Source organism: Dermochelys coriacea, chromosome 5, assembly GCF_009764565.3.
Source record: "Dermochelys coriacea isolate rDerCor1 chromosome 5, rDerCor1.pri.v4, whole genome shotgun sequence".
Lineage (NCBI taxonomy): Eukaryota > Metazoa > Chordata > Testudines > Dermochelyidae > Dermochelys > Dermochelys coriacea.
The window spans coordinates 45,922,738-45,945,255 of record NC_050072.1 but is presented as its reverse complement, the minus strand read 5'-3'; the positions used below and the strand labels follow the sequence as shown (position 1 = coordinate 45,945,255).

At 42.3% G+C, this 22,518-nt stretch overlaps 1 protein-coding gene and 1 long non-coding RNA gene across 5 annotated transcripts in view; one reads left to right on the top strand and one right to left on the bottom strand.

Annotated features, from left to right (window-relative positions):
* The window catches only part of ARSB (arylsulfatase B), a 104,766-nt gene extending 96,980 nt beyond the window's left edge, over positions 1-7,786 (bottom strand). For 2 of the 4 annotated variants that reach the window (XM_043514543.1, XM_043514544.1), the window contains exons 1-2: positions 7,438-7,757; positions 3,117-3,303 (exon numbers count right to left, since the gene is read on the bottom strand). In XM_043514543.1, the coding sequence (XP_043370478.1) occupies positions 3,117-3,303; positions 7,438-7,710 (460 nt within the window). In that variant the 5' untranslated portion in view covers positions 7,711-7,757. Of the gene's footprint in view, positions 1-3,116; positions 3,304-7,437 lie in introns of all 4 variants that reach the window. The other 2 variants (XR_006281336.1, XM_038402063.2) reach the window with 2 other exon arrangements.
* On the top strand, positions 575-21,084 carry LOC122460201. The gene is made up of 3 exons (XR_006281337.1): positions 575-587; positions 12,122-12,124; positions 20,926-21,084. It is a non-coding gene; the product is annotated as an uncharacterized LOC122460201 (long non-coding RNA).
* Positions 21,085-22,518: the final 1,434 nt, after the last annotated feature.

The following is a 22,518-nucleotide window of genomic DNA, read 5'->3' as shown; positions in this document are numbered from 1 at the left end:
GCATTCCGATGAAGTGAGCTGTAGCTCACGAAAGCTTATGCTCTAATAAATTTGTTAGTCTCTAAAGGTGCCACAAGTACTCCTTTTCTTTTTGCGAATACAGACTAACACGGCTGCTACTATGAAACCTGTCACTCTTAGGTCTGTAATCGAGTGACCAGAGAGATTGAAGTGTTCTCCAACTGGTTTTTGAATGTTATAATTCTTGACGTCTGATTTGTGTCCATTTATTCTTTTACATAGAGACTGTCCAGTTTGGCCAATGTACATGGCAGAGGGGCATTGCTGGCACATGATGGCATATATCACATTGGTAGATGCGCAGGTGAACGAGCCTCTGATAGTGTGGCTGATGTGATTAGGCCCTATGATGGTATCCCCTGAATAGATATGTGGACAGAGTTGGCAACGGGCTTTGTTGCAAGGATAGGTTCCTGGGTTAGTGGTTCTGTTGTGTGGTGTGTGTTTGCTGGTGAGTATTTGCTTCAGATTGGGGGGCTGTCTGTAAGCAAGGACTGGCCTGTCTCCCAAGATCTGTGAGAGTGAGGGGTCGTCTTTCAGGATAGGTTGTAGATCCTTGATGATGCGTTGGAGAGGTTTTAGTTGGGGGCTGAAGGTGATGGCTAGTGGCGTTCTGTTCTTTTCTTTGTTGGGCCTGTCCTGTAGTAGGTGACTTCTGGGTACTCTTCTGGCTCTGTCAGTCTGTTTCTTCACTTCAGCAGGTGGGTATTGTAGTTGTAGGAATGCATGATAGAGATCTTGTAGGTGTTTGTCTCTGTCTGAGGGATTGGAGCAAATGCGGTTATATCGTAGAGCTTGGCTGTAGACTATGGATCAAGTGGTATGATCTGGATGAAAGCTAGAGGCATGTAGGTAGGAATAGCGGTCAGTAGATTTCCGATATAGGGTTGTGTTTATGTGACCATCGCTTATTAGCACCGTAGTGTCCAGGAAGTGGATCTCTTGTGTGGACTGGTCCAGGCTGAGGTTGATGGTGGGATGGAAACTGTTGAAATCCTGGTGGAATTCCTCAAGGGCTTCTTTTCCATGGGTCCAGATGATGAAGATGTCATCAATGTAGCACAAGTAGAGTAGGGGCATTGGGGATGAGAGCTGAGGACCCATGGAAAAGAAGGAGGTTTTCCTCCTTTCCCCCCCTGCTGCTGGTGATGGCTTATCTTAAGTGATCACTCTCCTTACAGTGTGTATGATAAACCCATTGTTTCATGTTCTCTGTGTGTGTGTATATAAATCTCCCCTCTGTTTTTTCCACCAAATGCATCCGATGAAGTGAGCTGTAGCTCACGAAAGCTTATGCTCTAATAAATTTGTTAGTCTCTAAGGTGCCACAAGTATTCCTTTTCTTTTATAGAATAAGTTACTGATCTTAAGGATCAAAAATAAGGCTCTCCTACAAATTTTGCTTCCATCAAGGGTCCAATATTTTAAAGGTACTGCACAGCTTTAACTCCCATTGACTGGAAGGAATGAAATTGTCTCAAAAACCCTTTGCAATCTCATCCCTAAATCAGCCCCAACTTTACCACCCAAAAATTCTCCAGAATAATAGGGGAACGTTGCAAAGCATACCCTAAAGGCAACCAAATTTAGGCTCAGTGTGGGGGGGCAGATTCAGTTTCAAAATCCAGGACTTTGAGCAAAAACATTTCTTCTGCTCAACCACCCCACCCTCCAAAAAAAACCACTAAAGGTCTAGCCAAACAACTTCTAACTATACCATACTGTGTATGTGCAAAACTCGACAGATGCAGAGGATGTCAAAGAAAGAAGTGGAAGGGCTTTCTAAAGGAAAGATCAAAAATATGCTCTTGAAAACAAGAAATAAATTATGGGGGTTTTGTTTTTAAGGAGAGCATCTAGTGATTTGGACCACTAGCTGACAGTTTCTCGCAAGGCCCAGCCTGAGACAGATGGGGCCAGATTTGCAGAAGCATTGAACATTCACAGCTCAACTGGAATCAGGGTTTGAACATATAAATAGCTAAGAACTCTGAAAAATAAATTACCTCCCTCTCATACCGAGCACCCAAAATTATTAGACACTTGACAATTTGTGTTAATCTCTGTGCATCAAGTCCCCAGCTGCAAAATGAGGCAGTATTATCCCCACCTCACAGGTAACTTGACCTAACGTGACATGGGGTGTTGCAAAAATAAATTCATTAATGTTCATGAAGCACTCAGATACTTCGGTGAGAGCATCACAGAAAACCCAGGAGAAAGTAAATAGTTTTGTACTCAGTGCAGTGTTTGGATGTTGTGCATCAAGGCCTGGAGTCACATATGAAATGTGGAAGATAAAAAGGAAACATTTAATAACTAACCAGTCACTTAATGAGGCAGGAGTCCTGTGAAAAACAATATGAGCTCATGCAATTAAAGACTGTATTGTAATGCATACTCATAACAGGGCCAAATTAAAGTTACACAGATATCCTAATTCTGGCAGTGCCTAAGTTTTGAGTGCTTAACTTTGCAACTCTCAAGTTCCTTTAACTTCCATTTTTTAAAAGTTCCATTTTTTAAAAATGTAATTTAATCTAGGTTCTTGTAACACCTTGATCATTGTAGTATCTGAGTGCTTAATGAATTTAAGAACTATATATTGTATTTAGAAAATATATATAAAAAAATGACTACATCTGGTAAAATGCCTATTGCTTTTTCTAGTTAAGACACTACTATTAAAAAAGCAATACACAAACTACAATTATGTTAGAAGTCTGACCTAAACCTAGACGCATGAAAATTTCAGTTTAAAGCTCCCTCCAAGAGCGCACTCATGCAACATGTGGAGTAACTGAGCACAATCGGACAAGTTAAATGTGGAGCTTAAAAATATAAATATTTGCCTCTGTGGGTTTAAAAAAAAAAAATCAGATGATTTTCAGCAATAGGCTTTTGGATATCAACATTTATCTATCAAGTGTAGTCTGCTAAATTAGAAAACTATTTTGGTATGTGCTGAAACAGCACAAACATTGTTTTACTGGCTATATGTTAGTTTTGAGTTTGTTGTTAAAAAAATATTTCCCCTTTCAATATGGTTAGTAAAAGTGCTTTAAAAAAAAAAAAGTAGTAAATCTGGCCATTACCAAAGTAAGTATCAAATCCTCTGTGGATTGGGAGGCACTCTTTTTTGTACATGCCTAGATGCCACTTCCCTACCATGTGGGTAACATATCCCGCTTCCTTCAGCAGTTCAGGCAGGAGTTTCTCATTCAGTGGGACACAGCTGGGCTGGCAAGGCCAAATTATTTGGTGTTGTAAACCTGTATGGATCTTGGAAAAATAAACCCAATGCAGGTATTAGTTACAGCATGATGGCAATGTATGCTATGAAAGCATTGTATCAATATTTAAAAATGTACACATAAAATGAGTCTGGAGTCTCACAATTCCATCTTACATAAAGCATTTGCTAGAAGACTCTAGAAGTACTTTACTGCCTGCACAGGGATCAGATAAAACCCCCGCTTTCTTCCGAAGAAAGAAACTATAAAATTTTTGTACTACTTGTTGGCTTACAATTGGATGATGGCTAGCCAGCATTAGTAAAGAAAGCACGTTTATTTAGCCAACCAAAAACTCAGTATGGTGACTGATGGGATCCCTGGGGTGCAGCCTGGGACTGTGGGACCACTGTGACCCCTGAACTCTCTCCAGCCTGGGCTGTCTCTCGCAATGCCATGCTAGTGACCAGCAACAAACCCCTCCAGGCACTGGGATCACTCAGCACAACCACATGTGGAGACCCAACACCCAGCAAGATTGCACAAGTGCTCCCAGAGCCACTCGTGAATCACAAAGAGAAAGACACCAGAGCCACATCCCCCCAGCACTGTGCCTCAGGAATATACCATCTTGCACTGCGGAAGATGGAAAGTGCAGATTTATTAATTGGTTCACCACTTCATCAATGGAAAGGGGATATACACCAGCCTTTGCAAAACCTGAGCAGATTTTCCCCACACTTCATACAAACTCACTGGTAAAGATAAACAGTTAAACAAATTTATTAACTACAATAGGTGGATTTTAAGTGATATCAAGTGATAGGGTTGAGAGTTTAGACTGCATGCTTATATTTTATTTCTTTTGGTAACTAACTCTGACTTTTTGCTTATTAGACTAGGCAACAACTAGACTAAGCAGTTTCTCTCACCCACTGGATATTGCAGTCCTTAATATACAGATTTCACCCCTGAAATCTGAGTCTGTCCCCTCAGCTGGGGTCTTCAGAGTGTCCTTGTTGCTTGCAGCATAGCTGGGTGAAGGAGAAAGGCCCAGCATGTGACCACTGCATCTGTTTTATACTCAGTCCACGTGCTTAGAAAACACAAGTCCAGGCATGTCTCAGTGGGCATTGCTGAGGGGCTTGTCTACACTGTCACTTTACAGCGCTACAACTTTCTCGCTCAGAGGTGTGAAAAACCACAACCTGAGCACTGCAAGTTTCAGTGCTGTAAAGTGCCAGTGTAGCCACACTCCTAGCGCTGGTAGCTATTCCCCTCGTGGAAGTGGGGTTTTTTTTTTGTTTTTTTGTTTTTTTTAAGAGCTCTGAGCACTATGCTGTGACTACACAAGCCACATTAGAGCACTCCCTCCCAGAGTCCACACCCCTCACCTGCACCCCAACTCTGTCTCAGCCTGGAGCCCCCTACTGCATCCAAACTCCCTCCCAGAGCTTGCACCCCTCTCCTGCACCCCAACCCCCAGCTCAGCCCAGAGCCCCCTCCAACACTCTGAACCCCTAGGCCTCAGCCCAGAGCCTGCACTCCCTCCTGCACCCCAATCTCCTGTCCCAGCCTCGTGAAAGTGAGTGAGTGAGCAAGGGGAAGGGGGGAATGGAGTGTGCAGGGTAGGGCCTCAGGGAAGAGGCGGGGTAGATTCTGGGTTGATCTTAAATGCAAAAAGTGATCTTGTGCGTAAAAAGATTGGAGACCATTGGACTAGATAGACCACTGCTCTAATCCCACATGGCTATGCCCATTTTTCTGTAATTCTGATGGATGATGCAAGGCTCCATGCAAGTGTTTTCACCCCCTCCCCCCCCAGTGTAGGTGAATTTGAGTAATCAAAATGTGGCTTTATATCTGAGCCAAGCTATAAACAGGACCTCTAAGTTTGAAGAGTCAGGGAAAGAGGGAGGAAGAAGACTTTCAAATGTAGAGTATTCATTATGACCTCAACATAAAGTCTAGTCCTGCATTAAAGACGACATTTTTTAATTTGTCATGTTGTGTCTCGGGCACAGAAAGAGAAGCAGATTTCTGACATTTTATAGAAGGGTAAATCAATCTGTGTGACTTGGCTTCTACAAAGATACCTAGACAAGAGAACGTTATCATTGTCTATGGCTTGGTTCTAAAGTCATTTTTGTGTTAGTCCAATTTTTATTTTTTTTTTTTTAATAGCTGATGTAACAAATCAAAATTTAAAATTAAAGTTATTCGTGCATTTAAGATAAATGGTCTCTGCCACTGTACAATGCAGAGGAGTCAAAAGTCACAAAAAAAATCCCTCAAAGAGCGAGCCAGGAGCCCCAAAGAAGGAAGAGAACACTATGAGACAGCATCCCTCCTTTGCAAGTCTGTACAAAGTCACAAGCACTTCCAAAATATTTACATTAAGGGGTGAAAATGAGGCACAAAGCGATGTGTGGCTTGTCTCCTACTTGGGAGACAGGGGGAAAGAAAAAAAAAAAAAAAAAAAAAAAAAGGAGTACTCGTGGCACCTTAGAGACTAACAAATTTATTTGAGCATAAGCTTTTGTGAGCTACAGCTCACTTCAGTCAGGGATCAGCCTCTCTTTGCAGCATATACCCTTGTTAGGATAGCATGTTCATGTTACAAAGGAGGTGTGCGTGCATGATAGGCTGGGGCAGCCAATGGCACCACACTACCTATCCCAGCACTTTGGAAGGTAGAGGTGTACATAAATCCAGAGTCCAGGCCAGGGATGGCTAACGAACCATGGGATCACCTTTGCTCCTCTCCAACCTGCCTTTTCTCTGTTCCTCTCCCTGCCTGCTCCACACCATCACATATTCAAATTCCCAGATAGGACAATGTGATGGATCCGGGTGGAAGAAAACTGTTGTAGTTTGGTTTTTGTTACACTAACAGCTCAGGAATAGGTCAGAGTGTGTTAGCTAGTCTTGACCTTTTTCCTTATACAGACATGATGCAACATTTTTACCAAAATTCAGTATATAGGGTATACTTTGATCTACTCAGTTAAGTAAAATGTGTTGCAACATCAACATTAGAAAAAAAGGTCAAAGCTAAATGGGTGTGTTCACTACCATTAGTCCATTTTTCTAAAATAGCTAAGCCAACAGTGAAGTAGCCAGCCACTTCTGGGAGCAGCATGGGGCTATGGCAGGCAGCCTGCCCGAGTCCTGCTGCATCGCTGACTGTGGTAAGCACCTCCAGGCCAGAGCCTGCATCTCACACCCCCTCCCACACCCCAACCCCAGATCAGAACCCCCCTCCTGCACCCAAACTCCCTCCCAGACCCTGCACCCCAGTCCCCTGCCTGGAGTCTCCTCCTACACCAAACTCCCTCCCAGAACCCACACTCCTCACCCTCTCCTGCACCCCAAACACTCTGCACCAGCCTGGAGCTCCCCCCTGCATCCAGACCCAACACCTTTGCCATTCATATAGTATGAATGTGTGGCCCATGACAACTTACCAAAATTCATGGAGTGCCCCCTCCCCCCCCCCCAAATTATTGCCCATCCTGGTCTACTACAATACAACCCTGCCACCATGCAGAGGGAGACACTACAAGAACCCACTAGAGGGCTCTCCCACCCAGATGAGTCTATATGATCTGTCACTATACGCTGTCATCTTTACTAAAAGAGCCCAAATTCCTGTGAGGGTTTGTTATTTCTTCCTCTGCACATGGCTCTAAAAATAATAATAATAATTTCCATTAATTCTGTTGGACTTAGCCAACGTATTCAGAGAACTCGGGGTACATTTTTCAGGAGCCTAAATCCCATCGTCTAAAAATCATTTGGGCCTTTCAAAACCCCCGTGAGGTGCCTCCCTGCATCTTTAGCTGCCTAAATACCTTTAGCAACGTAGCCCTACAACCAGTGGAGCTTAGGAGCTTTTGAAAGGGTCACCCTTGGCTGGGACGGGGGAAGGCACCGCCACCGGAGAGAAGCGCCTCACGCTGCCAGCGGGGGGCGGCAGCAGCAGCACGGCCCTCGGGGAGAGCTTTGTACAGACTTGCAGCCGCCCTGCTGAGACTGGGGAGGGCTTAGAGGGACCGGGAGAGCCCTTCCCACCAAGGTAGCTGAGGGGCAAGCCAGTGCCACACGCCGCCAACTCCGGGGAGCCCCTGCCCGCCCCCGGGGCCCCGCCCAGCCGGCGCTAGGACGGGGTTTGCTGCCCTACCTGGTACCTGCCGGTGAGCAACTGGCTGCGGGACGGGGTGCACAGGGGCTGCGTGTAGTAGCGCTCCAGCCGCACCCCGCCCGCCCCCAGCGCATCCAGCTGCGGGGTGCGGATGAGGGAGTCGTGCCAGCCCACGTCGTGCCAGCCCAGGTCATCGGCCAGCACCACCACCAGGTGCGGGGCCGCCCTGCTGCCGGCCAGGCAGAGGCGCAGCCAGCACAGGAGCAGCGAGAGCGGCGCGGAGCCCAGCCCGGGCCCCGGCCGCCTCAGCATGCTGCCCGCCTGCCTCGCCGCTCAAGCAGGAACTGGCCGGCGGGAGCACCGCCCCCAGCACAGGACCGGCGGCTTCAGCACCCCGCCCCCTGCACAAGGCGATGGGCCTCCCAGGGCCCGCCCCGAGCAGGGGGAGGAAGCGGCCCCGCCTTCTACCGAGCAAGCGCCAGGCTAATGCTTTGCCCATGCCACAGGGCCGGGCCTCAGGCACGTCCCACAGGGCAAAGATCAAATCCAGAGAAGCTCCTTCCCCTGACAGACTCTGCCAAACTGCATAGACCCCCAAAATAAGCTTTTATGGGGACACAGGAGAATTATGAAGGGACGCTGACGATGCCATCCCTCGAACTCCAGACAGATACATCCCTGCACAAGAGACTTTTTTATTTTTTAGTGGCAAGATTAAATAAATAAAAATCTACAAACCCCTGAAGAGTGTCCCAAAGCAATCCCACCGCTCACAACCAGATCCAGAACTGTTGCTCAGAAAGAGGGAGAAAACTAGAAAAGTTCTTTGACTAGGACTCAAAAAAACCACAGCAAAGTAAAGGACTCACCCAGTCAAAAAGACACAGAAGATGTATGCAATGTTCAGCATGAACCACTGAGAAATTTCAAATCAATTATATGAATAAGAAACTGACACAAACACACACACACACACACCAACAAACCAACACTCGATAGAAACAAATACCAGACAAACCTAGAAACAAAATTATATCAGATAAAAAAAGTTATATACAAAAACATTTTCAAACCCAATAAATATAAATAGTAAAATCTGGACAAACTTCAAAGAAAAAAAAACAACTCCAGAAGAAATCCAGCTTGAAAAGCTAAAAGCAAACAAAGAATGAGGAGTACTTGTGGCACCTTAGAGACTAACAAATTTATTTGCGCATAAGCTTTCGTGGGCTAAAACCCACTTCATCAGATGCATGCAGTGGAAAGCTTATGCCCAAATAAATTTGTTAGTCTCTAAGGTGTCACAAGTACTCCTTGTTCTTTTTGCCAATACAGACTAACTTGGCTACCACTCTGAAACCTGTCATAAAAGCAAATTGACATTCTCATAAAAACACTGGGAATAGAGTGTACCAAACTCTATTAGGCAAACCAATGTAAACATAAAAACTGAAAGAAATCCCATAAACTGAAGCTGAAGAAATCATGTGGCCAGATAATATAAACACCAAAACAGAGCAGTAAACAAACCCAAGGTACTTGACAATGGAAAATAGTGGCCTGCTTTGCAGATTTTTCAAAACATTTTGACAACATTTGACACTAAGGTCTGAACTTTAAACGGCTACAAAAGCAAAACCAGTGGAAAAACATAACAATTAAATGTCTATACCAGTTCACCAACAAACATATGCATACAGAGGCCTTCAAACAAGAAGGAGAAGACAGACAGGGATGTCTACTCTAATCCTCAAGCCTGGGACCTCCTCTAAACACTTGAGACATAAAATACCTGCTCTGTGGATCTAGTCTATTACCCACACAAAATGGGGTTTAAAGAAATCTTCAGTTACTAGAGACATATTGCAAATACTTGGTTTTACAAATCAACCTGTATACCAAGGTAAAAATATTGATTAAAAAACAAAAACTATCAAAATGAATTTGAAACTTAGAGACAGAGTACACATTGAACTGTACATTCCTCAGCATCATAAAAAAAAAAAAGCATTGGAGTACTTCCTGCTGACTTCAGAAGAAAAGCTCTTTGGACCTTTTACACCAATAAGAAGCCAACCTATAAAACTATATGACAACATAATCCAACTTTAGTACATAGGAGTAACATCTGAGGCTCAAGCATAACTACACTATCAATAAAAACCTCTACAGTGCTTCTGACAGGTATTTTGGGTACATATGATTTACTAAACCCTAGCTGCAGAGAAGAATTGGGTGATTGAGAAAAGGAAACAATCAACCTATGTAAAAGAACATTCAGTTTCTTGTGTCAATTCAACCAAAGCAGCATGCATATTCTCCACCACAGAGCACTCAACAATTAAAGAACTAGAGGCAACTGAAAATATAATTGTGATAACAAGGAGATCAACCAAAGCACCCCTTTTCCAGTTAGGCATGGCATGACAGGTGGGCTCAGCCTCTCTTCTCTTCAGCTGGGTTACAGTCAGTCCAGACAAAATTTCAACAAGGAACCCCTCTTCTAACAGCCTTATTAATTAACAATAGTCATAAACATAAGTAAGGAGCTGGGTTCTGTTAATCAAGTTCTCTAGTTCTTCCCTCTAGACCTGCGTTGAAGTTTAGCCAGCTTTAATGCCTGTACAAGCTTTTCCCTCACCTGGAGCCTTTTCTTTAATTAGGCTTCAGGCTACCCTTTACTAGCAGGTGTCTCAGGCCACTTGCCTTAGGGAAATCTATCTGCCTCTTTCAAACAGGAGCTCCCCTCAGCCCTTTTTTTAGAGCTGGGCTTCATAATTTAAGTCAGCTGTATGGCCTTTCCCAGTTTCCTTCAGCTAAGCACCCTTTCTAACTGAGCTGTCAAGAAAGTTCAGCATGGCAGCCCCCCAGCCAGTGTCTGCTCTGTTCTTCTTCTTGTATTTTATGGTGTAGCGGACTGACGTTCTGAGTGGATAACCACCAGCTGCTGGAATTTTATGATATATAGTTACTGTCCCTCTTTCCCCAGTATTTTAAAAAACATTAATATTGCTTTCTTTGTGGTACCCCATTCTCCTGATGTTCTTATTAGGTATTTTAGTGTAAAATTTGTCATTTTTAGGTGCCTGAGTTTGTCATATAAAATCCCTCATCAACATTGCACTTTTTACACTCCTAGAGAATGTGATCAGCCATTTCTTTGCCTTTGTATGTCTCACACAGCCCATCTTTGTGTTTCTTCATAAAGGCCATGTTACCGTTTAAGCTAGTGTCCTGCAAGTATTTAGAGTAGAGCTACCTCACTCCCTCTCAGGTTCTTGTAGTAGGTCAGCATTTTCAATTCTAGGGCATGCTTTATGAAATCTTTCCCACCTTGTTTCTTTTGTCTTCGCTTCCTGCCACTCCTCTTAGTTCATTTTTAATCAGATTTTTAAACTCCTGCTCAGAGGATCTCTGTATAAATTGTTCCATTTGTTACAGCATTTTTTGTTGCTTTTGTTGGGAATCATCAAGAAAGGGATAGATAATAAGACAGAAAATATCATATTTCCTCTATAAAAATCCATGGTACACCCATACCTTGAATGCTGCGTGCAGATGTGGTCGCTCCATCTCAAAAAAGATTATTGGAATTGGAAAAGGTTCAGAAAAAGGCAACAAAAATTATTAGGAGTATAGAATGGCTTCCATATGACGAGAGATTAATAAGACTGGGACTTTTCTGCTTGGAAAAGAGGTGACTAAGGGGGGATATGATAGAGGTCTGTAAAATCATGAGTGGTATAGAGAAAGTAAATAAGGAAGTTATTTACTCCTTCTGATAATACAAGAACAAGGGACCACCAAATTAAATTAATAGGTAGAAGGTTTAAAACAAACACAAGAAAGTATTTTTTCACGCAACGCACTGTCAACCTCTGGAACTCCTTGCCAGAGGGTGTTGTGAAGGCCAGTACTATAACGGGGTTCAAAAGGGAGCTAGATAGATTCATGGAAGATAGGTCCATCAATGGCTATTAGCCAGGAGGGGCAGGAATGGTATCCCTAGCCTCTGTTCCTAGAAACTGGGATTGGGTGACAGGGTATGGATCACTTAATGATAACCTGTCTGTTCATTCCCTTTGGGACACCTGCCATTGGCCACTGTCAGAGGACAGAATAATGGGCTTGATGGACCTTTGGTCTGACCCACTATGGCCATTGTATGTTCTTATGTTTGACTGCCATCTCTTTTCCTGCTATCCCAACATGCAATGGGATCCACGCTATTTCAAATGGATACTCCCATCTGTGACACTTTTGCTAATAATAATATTTCCTTAATTATATCATTTCTGCCATCTGAATTCCAATTTTTGACTGCCAGTAGTCCTGATAGTAAATCTGACAAGATGACAATGGAGGTAGGCAGGACTTTGGAGCAGAGCCTGGAGCTGGAGTGCGGCATAGTGGAGCTGCAGGTTTTTGCCCAGAGCTGGAATGGAGCTGGAGCACAGAAAATCTTGACTGCTCCACTGCTCCAGTTTTTTTTTTCATTTTCAATCCAAAATGAATGATGTTTAGCTAGACAGTCCTAAAGGTGTCAAAAAGTTTCAGCTTGTATAACAATTGATATTAACATCTACTTTACCACTTTACATAATATTTCACAGTTATTCTCACTTTGGCCGAAATCAAGATTTAATGTACAGATACAAAATTACAAAGTTTTTTGGAGATATTGCCAAGGTTAGGCAAGTACGTACTCGCATAGATTAGTTAGATAGTTAGATTAGTATGTGTTGATACTTCTTTTGTAAGGGTTGATCAACGAGACACACCGAGTGCTGTGATTATGGAAAAGTGTGACGCAAGACGCAACATTTAAGATATCACCAACAGGTATATTGGAAAAAAATAATGTTTTTGTTTATTGATATATTCAGATATCGCAAGAGATATTAACCACTTAAACTCATTTCTCAAACGGACTCCCATTACCGGTATGTTTGTTCATTTGTACATGCTCCCATATCATTCTGGCAGACTTATTTTATATGTTATCTGTTCAACGGTCTTTTGGTAGCGTTGTTTGTAATTTTAAATTTACTGAAAAAGTTGCGTGCATCAGGCATATAAATATACAGGAAACATTTTTGCATGAATTAGGAGTGATTTTTGTGATATATTCAGAGTGATTGGAAAATGTCCAACACAACTTTGGGGGTGAATCCTTAGGTCATTTTAAGAAATAACGTTTCTGTGAATACGTGTCCTAAAGTTCTTCCTAAGGGAGCTACAGTCCCTTCAAGGAGCTGATGAAAAGTTAATTTCTGATTAATATCTCAAAAATGCTTTAATATAAAGTAATGAAATTATGTCTGTGTCTTAGTGTTAGTATGTGCCACCATATTACATTATCCAAAATTATTTAAATCATAGGTGTCCTGAACTGGCGGTTAGTCGTTTTTATTTCATATTTCTAGAAAGGCTTGTCGTCAACTGTCTCTGGCTACGAGCGGTAATATTATGCTCCATAATAAGTTAATAATTTTGGTTATTATTTATTATTACATTTAAAATTTATGGTTCCAAAGTTGAAAAATAAGTAATAAGTAAAATTGTTTGTATCATTCTAAGCATCTAAGCAGATTAAAATTTTTAAACAGTTTTCTCAGAAACGGTTACTTATACAAAATAAATTAAGAGTACCATTTTAATTCATGTTTTAGCATTAAATCATATTCCAGGGTTGTATCTGTTAAATAGTCAAAGATTTAAAAAATATTAAATAAAATTAGCCCAGTCCCCACTGTTCATGACGCCTGGAGTTTAAATAATTTTATTTGAATGATGTTGTATGATAGAACATTGGAAATAAACTTTAATGGGAAAGCGGATTCAAATTGCAAGCAAAGTCCTTTTAGTAAAGAGAGCAAATTTTCGGAAATATGTTTTTCCTTCAACAGGCTGGAAACATTATACAAGAGAGAACCTGTTATTTGCTCTATCTTGTATAATCTATTCAGGCTGATGAAGCAAATTTTTCATATTTCCAAAAATTTGCTCTCTTTACTAAAAGGACTGTGCTTGCAATTTGAATTCACTTTCCTGTTAAAGTTTATTTTCAACCTTGTAACGTGTAGCTTCGTTACTTCCCAACAATTAATGTTGTAGAACAGCGATAGCATGTACTAACGCTACAGCACATATCAAATTTCATTGATATATCTATATAAAGCGTTTTTGAGATATTAATTAAAATGTGGAAAATATTTAGAATATTTTAACCACAAAATTTCATAAGAAAAACTAACTTGCAATTTATAAATAAAAAATTATATTAATTATGTATTTTAAAATATTTCTTACTTCATTAAAACTGCAAGAAACATGTTAAAATATTAAAATATACTTTAATAATAATCTTGTGTAAAAAGAAAATGCAATCATTTTTGTCCAGAAAATCCAAAATAAATTCAAAGTACCTTAAGTGGTTAAGACATCACAAGCAGGTACATTATAAAAAAATGTAATGCTTTTGTTCATTGCTTTTCAGAGATCATAACAAGAAACATTTGGACGCAGTAGCAGCACAAGAAGATTTGGTCATGGCTTCAACAAAAAAAAAGCAAATCTGCCCCCCCCATGATTGACAGCCGATTTATGGAAAAGGATCTCAACGGTGTCTTTTCTTTTGAATTTGAAAAGCCCAAATTTGGGCTTTTGGGAAAAGCCAAGAAGAAATCGGCAACGTGCATGGTAGAAAAGGAAGTGAATGGCGAGCTCAAACCATGTAGCTTCAAGACAAGTGAAGCAAGTGCCGTGAAATGTTTCAACCTTTGGCAGCATGTAAAACGTAACCATCCTGAAAACTATGCGGCTCTGGCTACAAAAAAAGGACCAGGAAGACGAGGCAAAACAGAAAGCTGATGCGGCTAAACGATGTTCATCTGGCTCTTTGAAAACTCCTGAAGAAAAGATTTTTTGCGGAGCTTCATCTTCAAAGAAACCCAAAATTGAGCAAACAAAACTTGACTCATATTTGAAGTCCTCAAAGGTTACAGTCACCATGGATGCCAATACTTTACATGAAGGGCTGATGGAAATGGTTTGCTTGAGTTCAACACCGCTCACTACCTTCAGGCTAAAGAACAAAGGATTCCAAAAAATTGCAGGTGAAAGGGGTCGGCAGCTTGGCGTTTCGACAGGGCACACATGCGGTTCGTCATTTAGTTGTCAGGACAGTTGAGTCTGGTTGTGAAGAGCTCAAGAAAGCTTTGGAGCAAAAATTGTGCTACCTGAAAATGGATGCAGCAACCCGTGGAAACAGAAATTTCCTTGCAATCAATGCTCAGTACTATGAAGAAGGAAAAGATAAAGCGGTGGTAAAAACCTTGGACATAATCGACACTGAAGGGTGTCACAATTCTTTGTATGTGAAAAGTCAAGTAAAAGCTATTTTAGAAAAATTTGGGATCAGTGAAATGTAAGTGCTGAGCATCTGTGTTGACAATCCAGCAAACATGACTTGTGCCGTCAAAAATTTCAGCGAGGAAAATGAAACCATTTCTACCTCTGAGAACGGAGATGTGGACAGAACTGAAACTATTTTGCCTGATGAAGGAACTAAAGGAATGGATGAAATCGAACTCAACATGGATGCCACTACTCAATGGGTTAATGACCCTAACCTCATACTTCCAACATGGCTTCATGAGGACAACTCAAAAGTCCAGCTGATGAGGTGTGATATTCACACCCTTCAGTTGGCAATCTGTGATGGACTGAACAAGAACATGCGAAGTAATTTCTGGCAAAAATTTGACGAGTCGTTGTCAAACTACAAACCCCAAGTATTCAAAGTGTTCTGCTTGATCTACATGGGATAACTCAATCATTGGATACTGTGACTTCCTGGGGTTCAACATTTGTGATGATTGATCGGCTTCTCATTTTTCAATCTTACTGTGAACAAGTGGCTGCTGCTGGAACAAGAGAACTCAAGTTAACAAAAGCTGAATGGGACGAAGTGAAGAACCTGTGAGACCTCTTGGCAAAGCCAAAGCAAACAACTGCGAATCTTCAAGCTGTCGATGTAACCCCAGGAGTTTTAATGAAGGAATGGTGAAAACTGTCAAAATTCTTGCAAGAAAATGGTGGACAAACTGCAGAAGGAATTCTATCCTCCATGCAGAAACGCGAAGAGAAGCTTTTTGACAATATTCATTTTCTTGCTTGAGTTTATGTTGACCCACGGTATCGGATTCTTCTTACCTCAAAGGAAATACCAAAGGCAAAGGAAGGGCTCCTTGACATTGCTCGACAACTCGAAAAACAAAATCTATTGCTACATTTGAACTTGGCGAAACAGGTTGAAGAAAATGAAACACAACAAAAGGAGTCATCAACAATCGAATTTGCGGTTTTGGAAAGTTCACATCCTTCAGAAATAGCAGGCTGTTCTCAAACTTCCGTCTCTATTCTGAACTTGTTTGAGCCTCCATCCCTGAGACGTCTTCAACTATCAGAGGGAAATGGAGATAATTCAAGCACCAATTCTTCAGAAGATGACGCCTTTGAAAAGGAATTGGATAAACGAGAAAGACGCCTGCGAGCTTCTCTGATTCATAATTGTAATGAAGCATTACTCGAGAGAAAATTTCGGGAAGATTGTGAGGCAATGGAGTCTATTGGTAGGCTAAAAGTTAAGTCTGTTTTTGAGGCCATTCACAGCTACCCACACTGCATTCAGGCTGCCTGTAGAATTGATTTGAGCATGACAACAACTCAAGCTAGTGTAGAGCAACTGTTTTTTGCTTTAAGAAAAGGAGTACTTGTGGCACCTTAGAGACTAACAAATTTATTTGAGCATAAGCTTTCGTGAGCTAAAGCTCACTTCATCAGATGCATTTGGTGGAAAATACAGTGGGGAGATTTATATGCACACACAGAGAACATGAAACAATGGGTTTTATCATACACACTGTAAGGAGAGTGACCACTTAAGATGAGCTATTATCAGTGGGGGGGGAGGAAAACCTTTTGTGGTGATAATCAAAGTGGGCCATTTCCAGCAGTTAACAAGAACCTCTGAGGAACAGTGGGGGGTGGGGTCGGGGGGGAGAAATAACATGGGGAAATAGTTTTACTTTATGTAATGACCCATCCACTCCCAGTCTCTATTCAAGCCTAAGTTAATTGTATCCAGTTTGCAAATTAATTCCAATTCAGCAGTCTCTCCTTGGAGTCTATTTTTGAAGTTTTTTTCTTGAAGGATAGCCACTCTCAGGTCTGTAATCGAGTGACGGGAGAGATTGAAGTGTTCTCCGACTGGTTTTGGAATGTTATAATTCTTGACGTCTGATTTGTGTCCATTTATTCTTTTACGTAGAGACTGTCCGGTTTGACCAATGTACATGGCAGAGGGGCATTGCTGGCACATGATGGCATATATCACATTGGTAGATGCGCAGGTGAACAAGCCTCTGATAGTGTGGCTGATGATCTCAAAGAAACTGCGGAACCACCTGATCAACATCCTCTAGAGCAAACAGGGAAAGATTAAGAATGAGCTCTCAAAACTGGATACTCTCATAAAGAACCAACCTTCCACACAAACTTTCTCATGGCTGGACTTTACAAAAACTAGACAAGCCATCTACAACACACACTTTGCTTCTCTACAAAAGAAAAAGGACACCATACTATCTAAACTACTACATGCCACAAGGGGCCACAACAGTGGTTCCCTTAACCCACCCAGCAATATTGTTAATCTATCCAACTATACTCTTAGCCCAGCAGAAGAATCTGTCCTATCTCGGGGCCTCTCCTTTTGCCCCTCCACCCCCACGAACATGATACAGTTCTGTGATGACCTAGAATCCTATTTTCGACGTCTCCGACTCAAGGAATATTTCCAACACACCTCTGACCAACTTATTAACCCACAGACACCTTCCTACCAAGACTACAAAAAGAAGGATTCTGGGTGGAGTCCTCCTGAAGGTCGAAACAACAGACTGGACTTCTACATAGAGTGCTTCCGCCGACGTGCACGGGCTGAAATTATGGAAAAGCAGCATCACTTGCCCCATAACCTCAGCTGTGCAGAACACAATGCCTTCCACAGCCTCAGAAACAACTCTGACGTCATAATCAAAAAGGCTGACAAAGAAGGTGCTGTCGTCATCATGAATAGGTCGGAATATGAACAAGAGGCTACTAGGCAGCTCTCCAACACCGCTTTCTACAAACCATTACTCTCTGATCCCACTGAGGGTTACCAAAAGAAACTACACCATTTGCTCAAGAAACTCCCTGAAAAAGCACAAGAACAAATCCGCACAGACACACCCCTGGAACCCCAACGTGGGGTATTCTATCTGCTACCCAATATCCTTAAACCTGGAAATCCTGGATGCCCCATCATCTCAGGCATTGGCACCCTGACAGCAGGATTGTCTGGCTATGTAGACTCCCTCCTCAGGCCCTATACTCCCAGCACTCCCAGCTATCTTCGAGACACCACTGACTTCCTGAGGAAACTACAATTCATCGGTGATCTTCCTAAAAACACCATCCTAGCCACTATGGATGTAGAAGCCCTCTACAGCAACATTTCACACAAAGATGGACTACAAGCCGTCAGGAACAGTATCCCCGATAAGGTCCTGGCTAACCTGGTGGCTGAACTTTGTGACTTTGTCCTCACCCATAACTATTTCACATTTGGGGACAATGTAAACCTTCAAATCAGCGGCACTGCTATGGGTACTCGCATGGCCCCACAGTATGCCAACATTTTTATGGCTGACTTAGAACAACGCTTCCTCAGTTCTTGTCCCCTAATGCCCCTACTCTACTTGCGCTACACTGATGATATCTTCATCATCTGGACCCATGGGAAAGAAGCCCTTGAGGATTTCCACCATGATTTCAACAATTTCCATCCCACCAACAACCTCAGCCTGGACCAGTCCACACAAGAGATCCACTTCCTGGATACTACGGTGCTAATTAGCTATGGTCACATAAACACCACCCTATATCGGAAACCTACTGACTGCTATTCCTACCTACATGCCTCTTGCTTTCATCCAGATCACACCACACGATCCATTGTCTACAACCAAGCTCTACGATATAACCACATTTGCTCCAAACCATCAGACAGAGACAAACACCTACAAGATCTCTATCATGCATTCTTACAACTACAATACCTACCTGCTGAAGTGAAGAAACAGATTGACAGAGCCAGAAGAGTACCCAGAAGTCACCTACTACAGGACAGGCCTAACAAAGAAAAGAACAGAACGCCACTAGCCATCACCTTCAGCCCCCAACTAAGACCTCTCCAACGCATCATCAAGGATCTACAACCTATCCTGAAGGACGACCCATCACTCTCACAGATCTTGGGAGACAGGCCAGTCCTTGCTTACAGACAGCCCCCAACCTGAAGCAAATACTCAACAGCAACCACACACCACACAACAGAACCACTAACCCAGGAACCTATCCTTGCAACAAAGCCCGTTGCCAACTCTGTCCACATATCTATTCAGGGGACACCATCATAGGGCCTAATCACATTAGCAACACTATCAGAGGCTCATTCACCTGCGCATCTACCAATGTGATATATGCCATCATGTGCCAGCAATGCCCCTCTGCCATGCACATTGGTCAAACTGGACAGTCTCTACGTAAAAGAATAAATGGATACAAATCAGATGTCAAGAATTATAACATTCCAAAACCAGTTGGAGAACACTTCAATCTCTCCGGTCACTCGATTACAGACCTGAGAGTGGCTATCCTTCAACAAAAAAACTTCAAAAACAGACTCCAAGGAGAGACTGCTGAATTGGAATTAATTTGCAAACTGGATACAATTAACTTAGGCTTGAATAGAGACGGGGAATGGATGGGTCATTACATAAAGTAAAACTATTTCCCCATGTTATCTCCCCCCCACCCCACTCTAAGATGTCACAAGTATTCCTTTTCTTTTTGTGAATACAGAATAACATGGCTGCTGTTCTGAAATCTGTTTTTTGCTTTAAAGTTCATTTTAAATGATTTGCGGCAGGCTATGAAAGATGACTTGATTGCTGCAATAATATTTTACAGAATGAATTATGAATGATTCTAGTTTGTATCATTGTTGATGACATTTAAATTGTTTTAAAACTCTGAATAAAAATAATATTTTTCCAAAATTACAGTATGCACTTTTTTATTTAGTTAAAAAAAAATTAATGTGAGTTGGAGCGCGGAGCGCGGAGCGGAGTCGGAGCGGAGCTGGAGCAGTCACTTTTGGTGCCGGAGCGGAGCTGGAGTGGAGCAATTGAAAAATTTGATTGCTCCAAATCCCTGGAGTAGGTCCCACATCCAGTATCCAATATAACAGCAACAGTATCCCTGCTAGCATGGTCATTATAGTGACTACAAAAATTGATAGTCTGATAGATTTCTTTATTTCAAATGTTGGAACATAGAATGCTATCTCCACTCTCCAGGTTTTCTCATCTTTAGACCCATCCATAAATATTTAGATATGGTTGACCCTTTATCACATATATATCAATTTGCAGTGTTTAATACATTTACCTCTCCTTTCCCCCTTTTAATTTCATGATGTAGTTCCACATTTATATCGGGAAGGAGGTGATTTTCCACCTATAATGCGTTTTCCCCAAGGCTCATTTCTTTTAGGTATTTCTTTTCTCTTAGTTTCTTTGTCCACACTTTAAGCTTATTAACATGAAGCATTTTTGGTTTCCCCATTCCATATTGTTCACTGAATTACCAGCATTCTTCATATATTTACTTAGTGTTTCCAGCTTCCCTGTTTCCTATGACTTTTGCCAAAAAAGTTAAGTCCAATCATTTCATTTTAACAGTCTCCTGCCACTTCACCAGCAGCTATCTGCATTACACACAAAGAGGTCATGATGAAAGCACCACAAGCAATGCATAATGCCTAGTCTTGGATGGAATCTAGCTTCTTTAGGTTTGTTTTTCATGCTGAACCAAATGCTTGGCATCCATCCTCAACGATTGACCTTATTAATGCATTATAAAGTATTAGCGTTGCTTTCTTATCAACACCCAAGGTGATTCCAGAAATCCTTTTAAGTAGATTGATTTATCAGGGTCCCAACAAGGGCAAAAAGCACCAAGGGTCAAAGCAGGGGCAAGCCTAAGGCTAAGAGTAGCAGAGACGTTCATAGTCAGGTTCAGGCAGGGGTGCCAGGCATCAGGTTTTTGACTGGAATGTCTGGTTGAAAAGGGATCCTGGCGGCTCCAGTCAGCACTGCTGACTGGGCCATTAAAATTCCTGCTAAGGCAGGCAGGCTCCCTGGGTGTCCTGGCTCTGCATGGCTCCCGGAAGTGGCCGGCATGTCCCTGCGGCCCCTAGATGTAGGGGTGGCCAGGGAGGCTCCATGCACCGCCCCCCCCCCGAGTGCCAGCTCCACAGCTCCCATTGGCTTATTAAACTTTAACACATGGGAGAGGCACTACCTGCCCATACTCTCCTATAGCATTTCATTTGTTCAAATGCAGGGGTTACAGGACTCATAGACTATCAGGGCTTGAAGGGATCTCAGGAGGTCATCTAGTCCAACCACCTGCTCAAAGCCTGACCAATCCCCAATTTTTGGCCCAGATCCCTAACTAGCCCCCTCAAGGATTGAACATACAACCCTGGGTTTAGCAGGCCAATGCTCAAATCTCTGAGCTATCCCTCCCCAATTCCCCCCCCACACACACACACACAAAATGTGGGACAGAGGGTGCAGAAGGGTGAGGACCTTGGCCCACACGATCTGACCTTGTCTTGCAAAGGCCACAAGGTCTCACCCTATCCCATGAGCCCAAGGGCCACCATCAAAATCCCAGGTCTTTTACCTCTGGGAACATTCATTGTATTCTTTTAACCATACAGGAAACTGGCCACAAGTTGCGATGAATGAACAGCTCAACCCCAGTACTTCAATTAGGTACTAAGCACATTCCTACTTAACTTACTGTGGGGGAAGGTGCTATAAGGAAAGCAAAAAACTCCCTGGTCTTCTGCCAATAGGCCCATGGGAGAAAAAATTGCTTCCTGACCCCCAAAACAGGTGATTGGCTAGATCTGCAGCATCTTTCTGGCTGGATTCCCATTCCTAGATCAGGTGGGGCTGCTGGAATGGAGCTAAAAGAGGCTTCACATGGCCCCTGCACAAGATTAAATCCTCGGAGCTGGGGAATGCTGGCCAATCAGCACCCTTCTCCCTCAGCTAGCCAATGGGTCCCAGAGACTCCTGGGGGGAGGAGTTACCTATTGTCTTTTGTGACTGTCTCCCTTTCACCACCAAGTTCTCCCAACTGTTGAGACAGGTGAGTGGCATTTTTCTCACAGAACTCTTTCCAGCTTTCTTTCCCCCCCACTTTTTAATAACCCTTTGTGCACTTGCCTTGTTTCTTTTATATTTCATTAAGTACACACAATTCCTTGTATGTTTCATTTTCTTATATGCCTTGTTCCTTTCTTTAATTGCTTTTTGCACTCCTCATTACCTTATGATACATTGTTTCTACCTTTAGGGTGACTTGAAATCTTAGGTATAGGTAACTTTGCAGCCATCATGATGCCCTTATGGCTACCAGATTCTGCAGTGTCATCACTTATACATTGTTCATTAATATTTTCACTACTTTGTTTTTAAACAGATCCCAGTTTGCTTTTTTTTAATATTCCAAGTATTAAATATTCCTCCATCCTCAACATTGCCTTTACTGTGATATACTATAAATACAGGGAAGTGATCACTTCCCATTCCCTTCTCTTTGTTGACTTTCCAGCTGCACTAGGGACACAATTCCCAGGTCTAGATGGGAGAGATTTCCATTGGCTGCATTAAACTTAAAGAGTGTACCATCACTTGGTGAATTCATTATTTTCATCAATGAATTGTTCTAGACATTTGCTGTCTCGCATCTGCCCCAAGTGCCTTCCAAAAAATGATGTCATTAATGCTGAAGAATCAACATGGAGTTCAGTGCTATCTGGATGATATTTTTGTGTTTGGAAATACTTCTGAGGAGCATGACAATAACCTGCAGTCTGTACTAAACTGCATCAGCACAGCAGATAGATCCAAATGCAAATTTAGACAAACT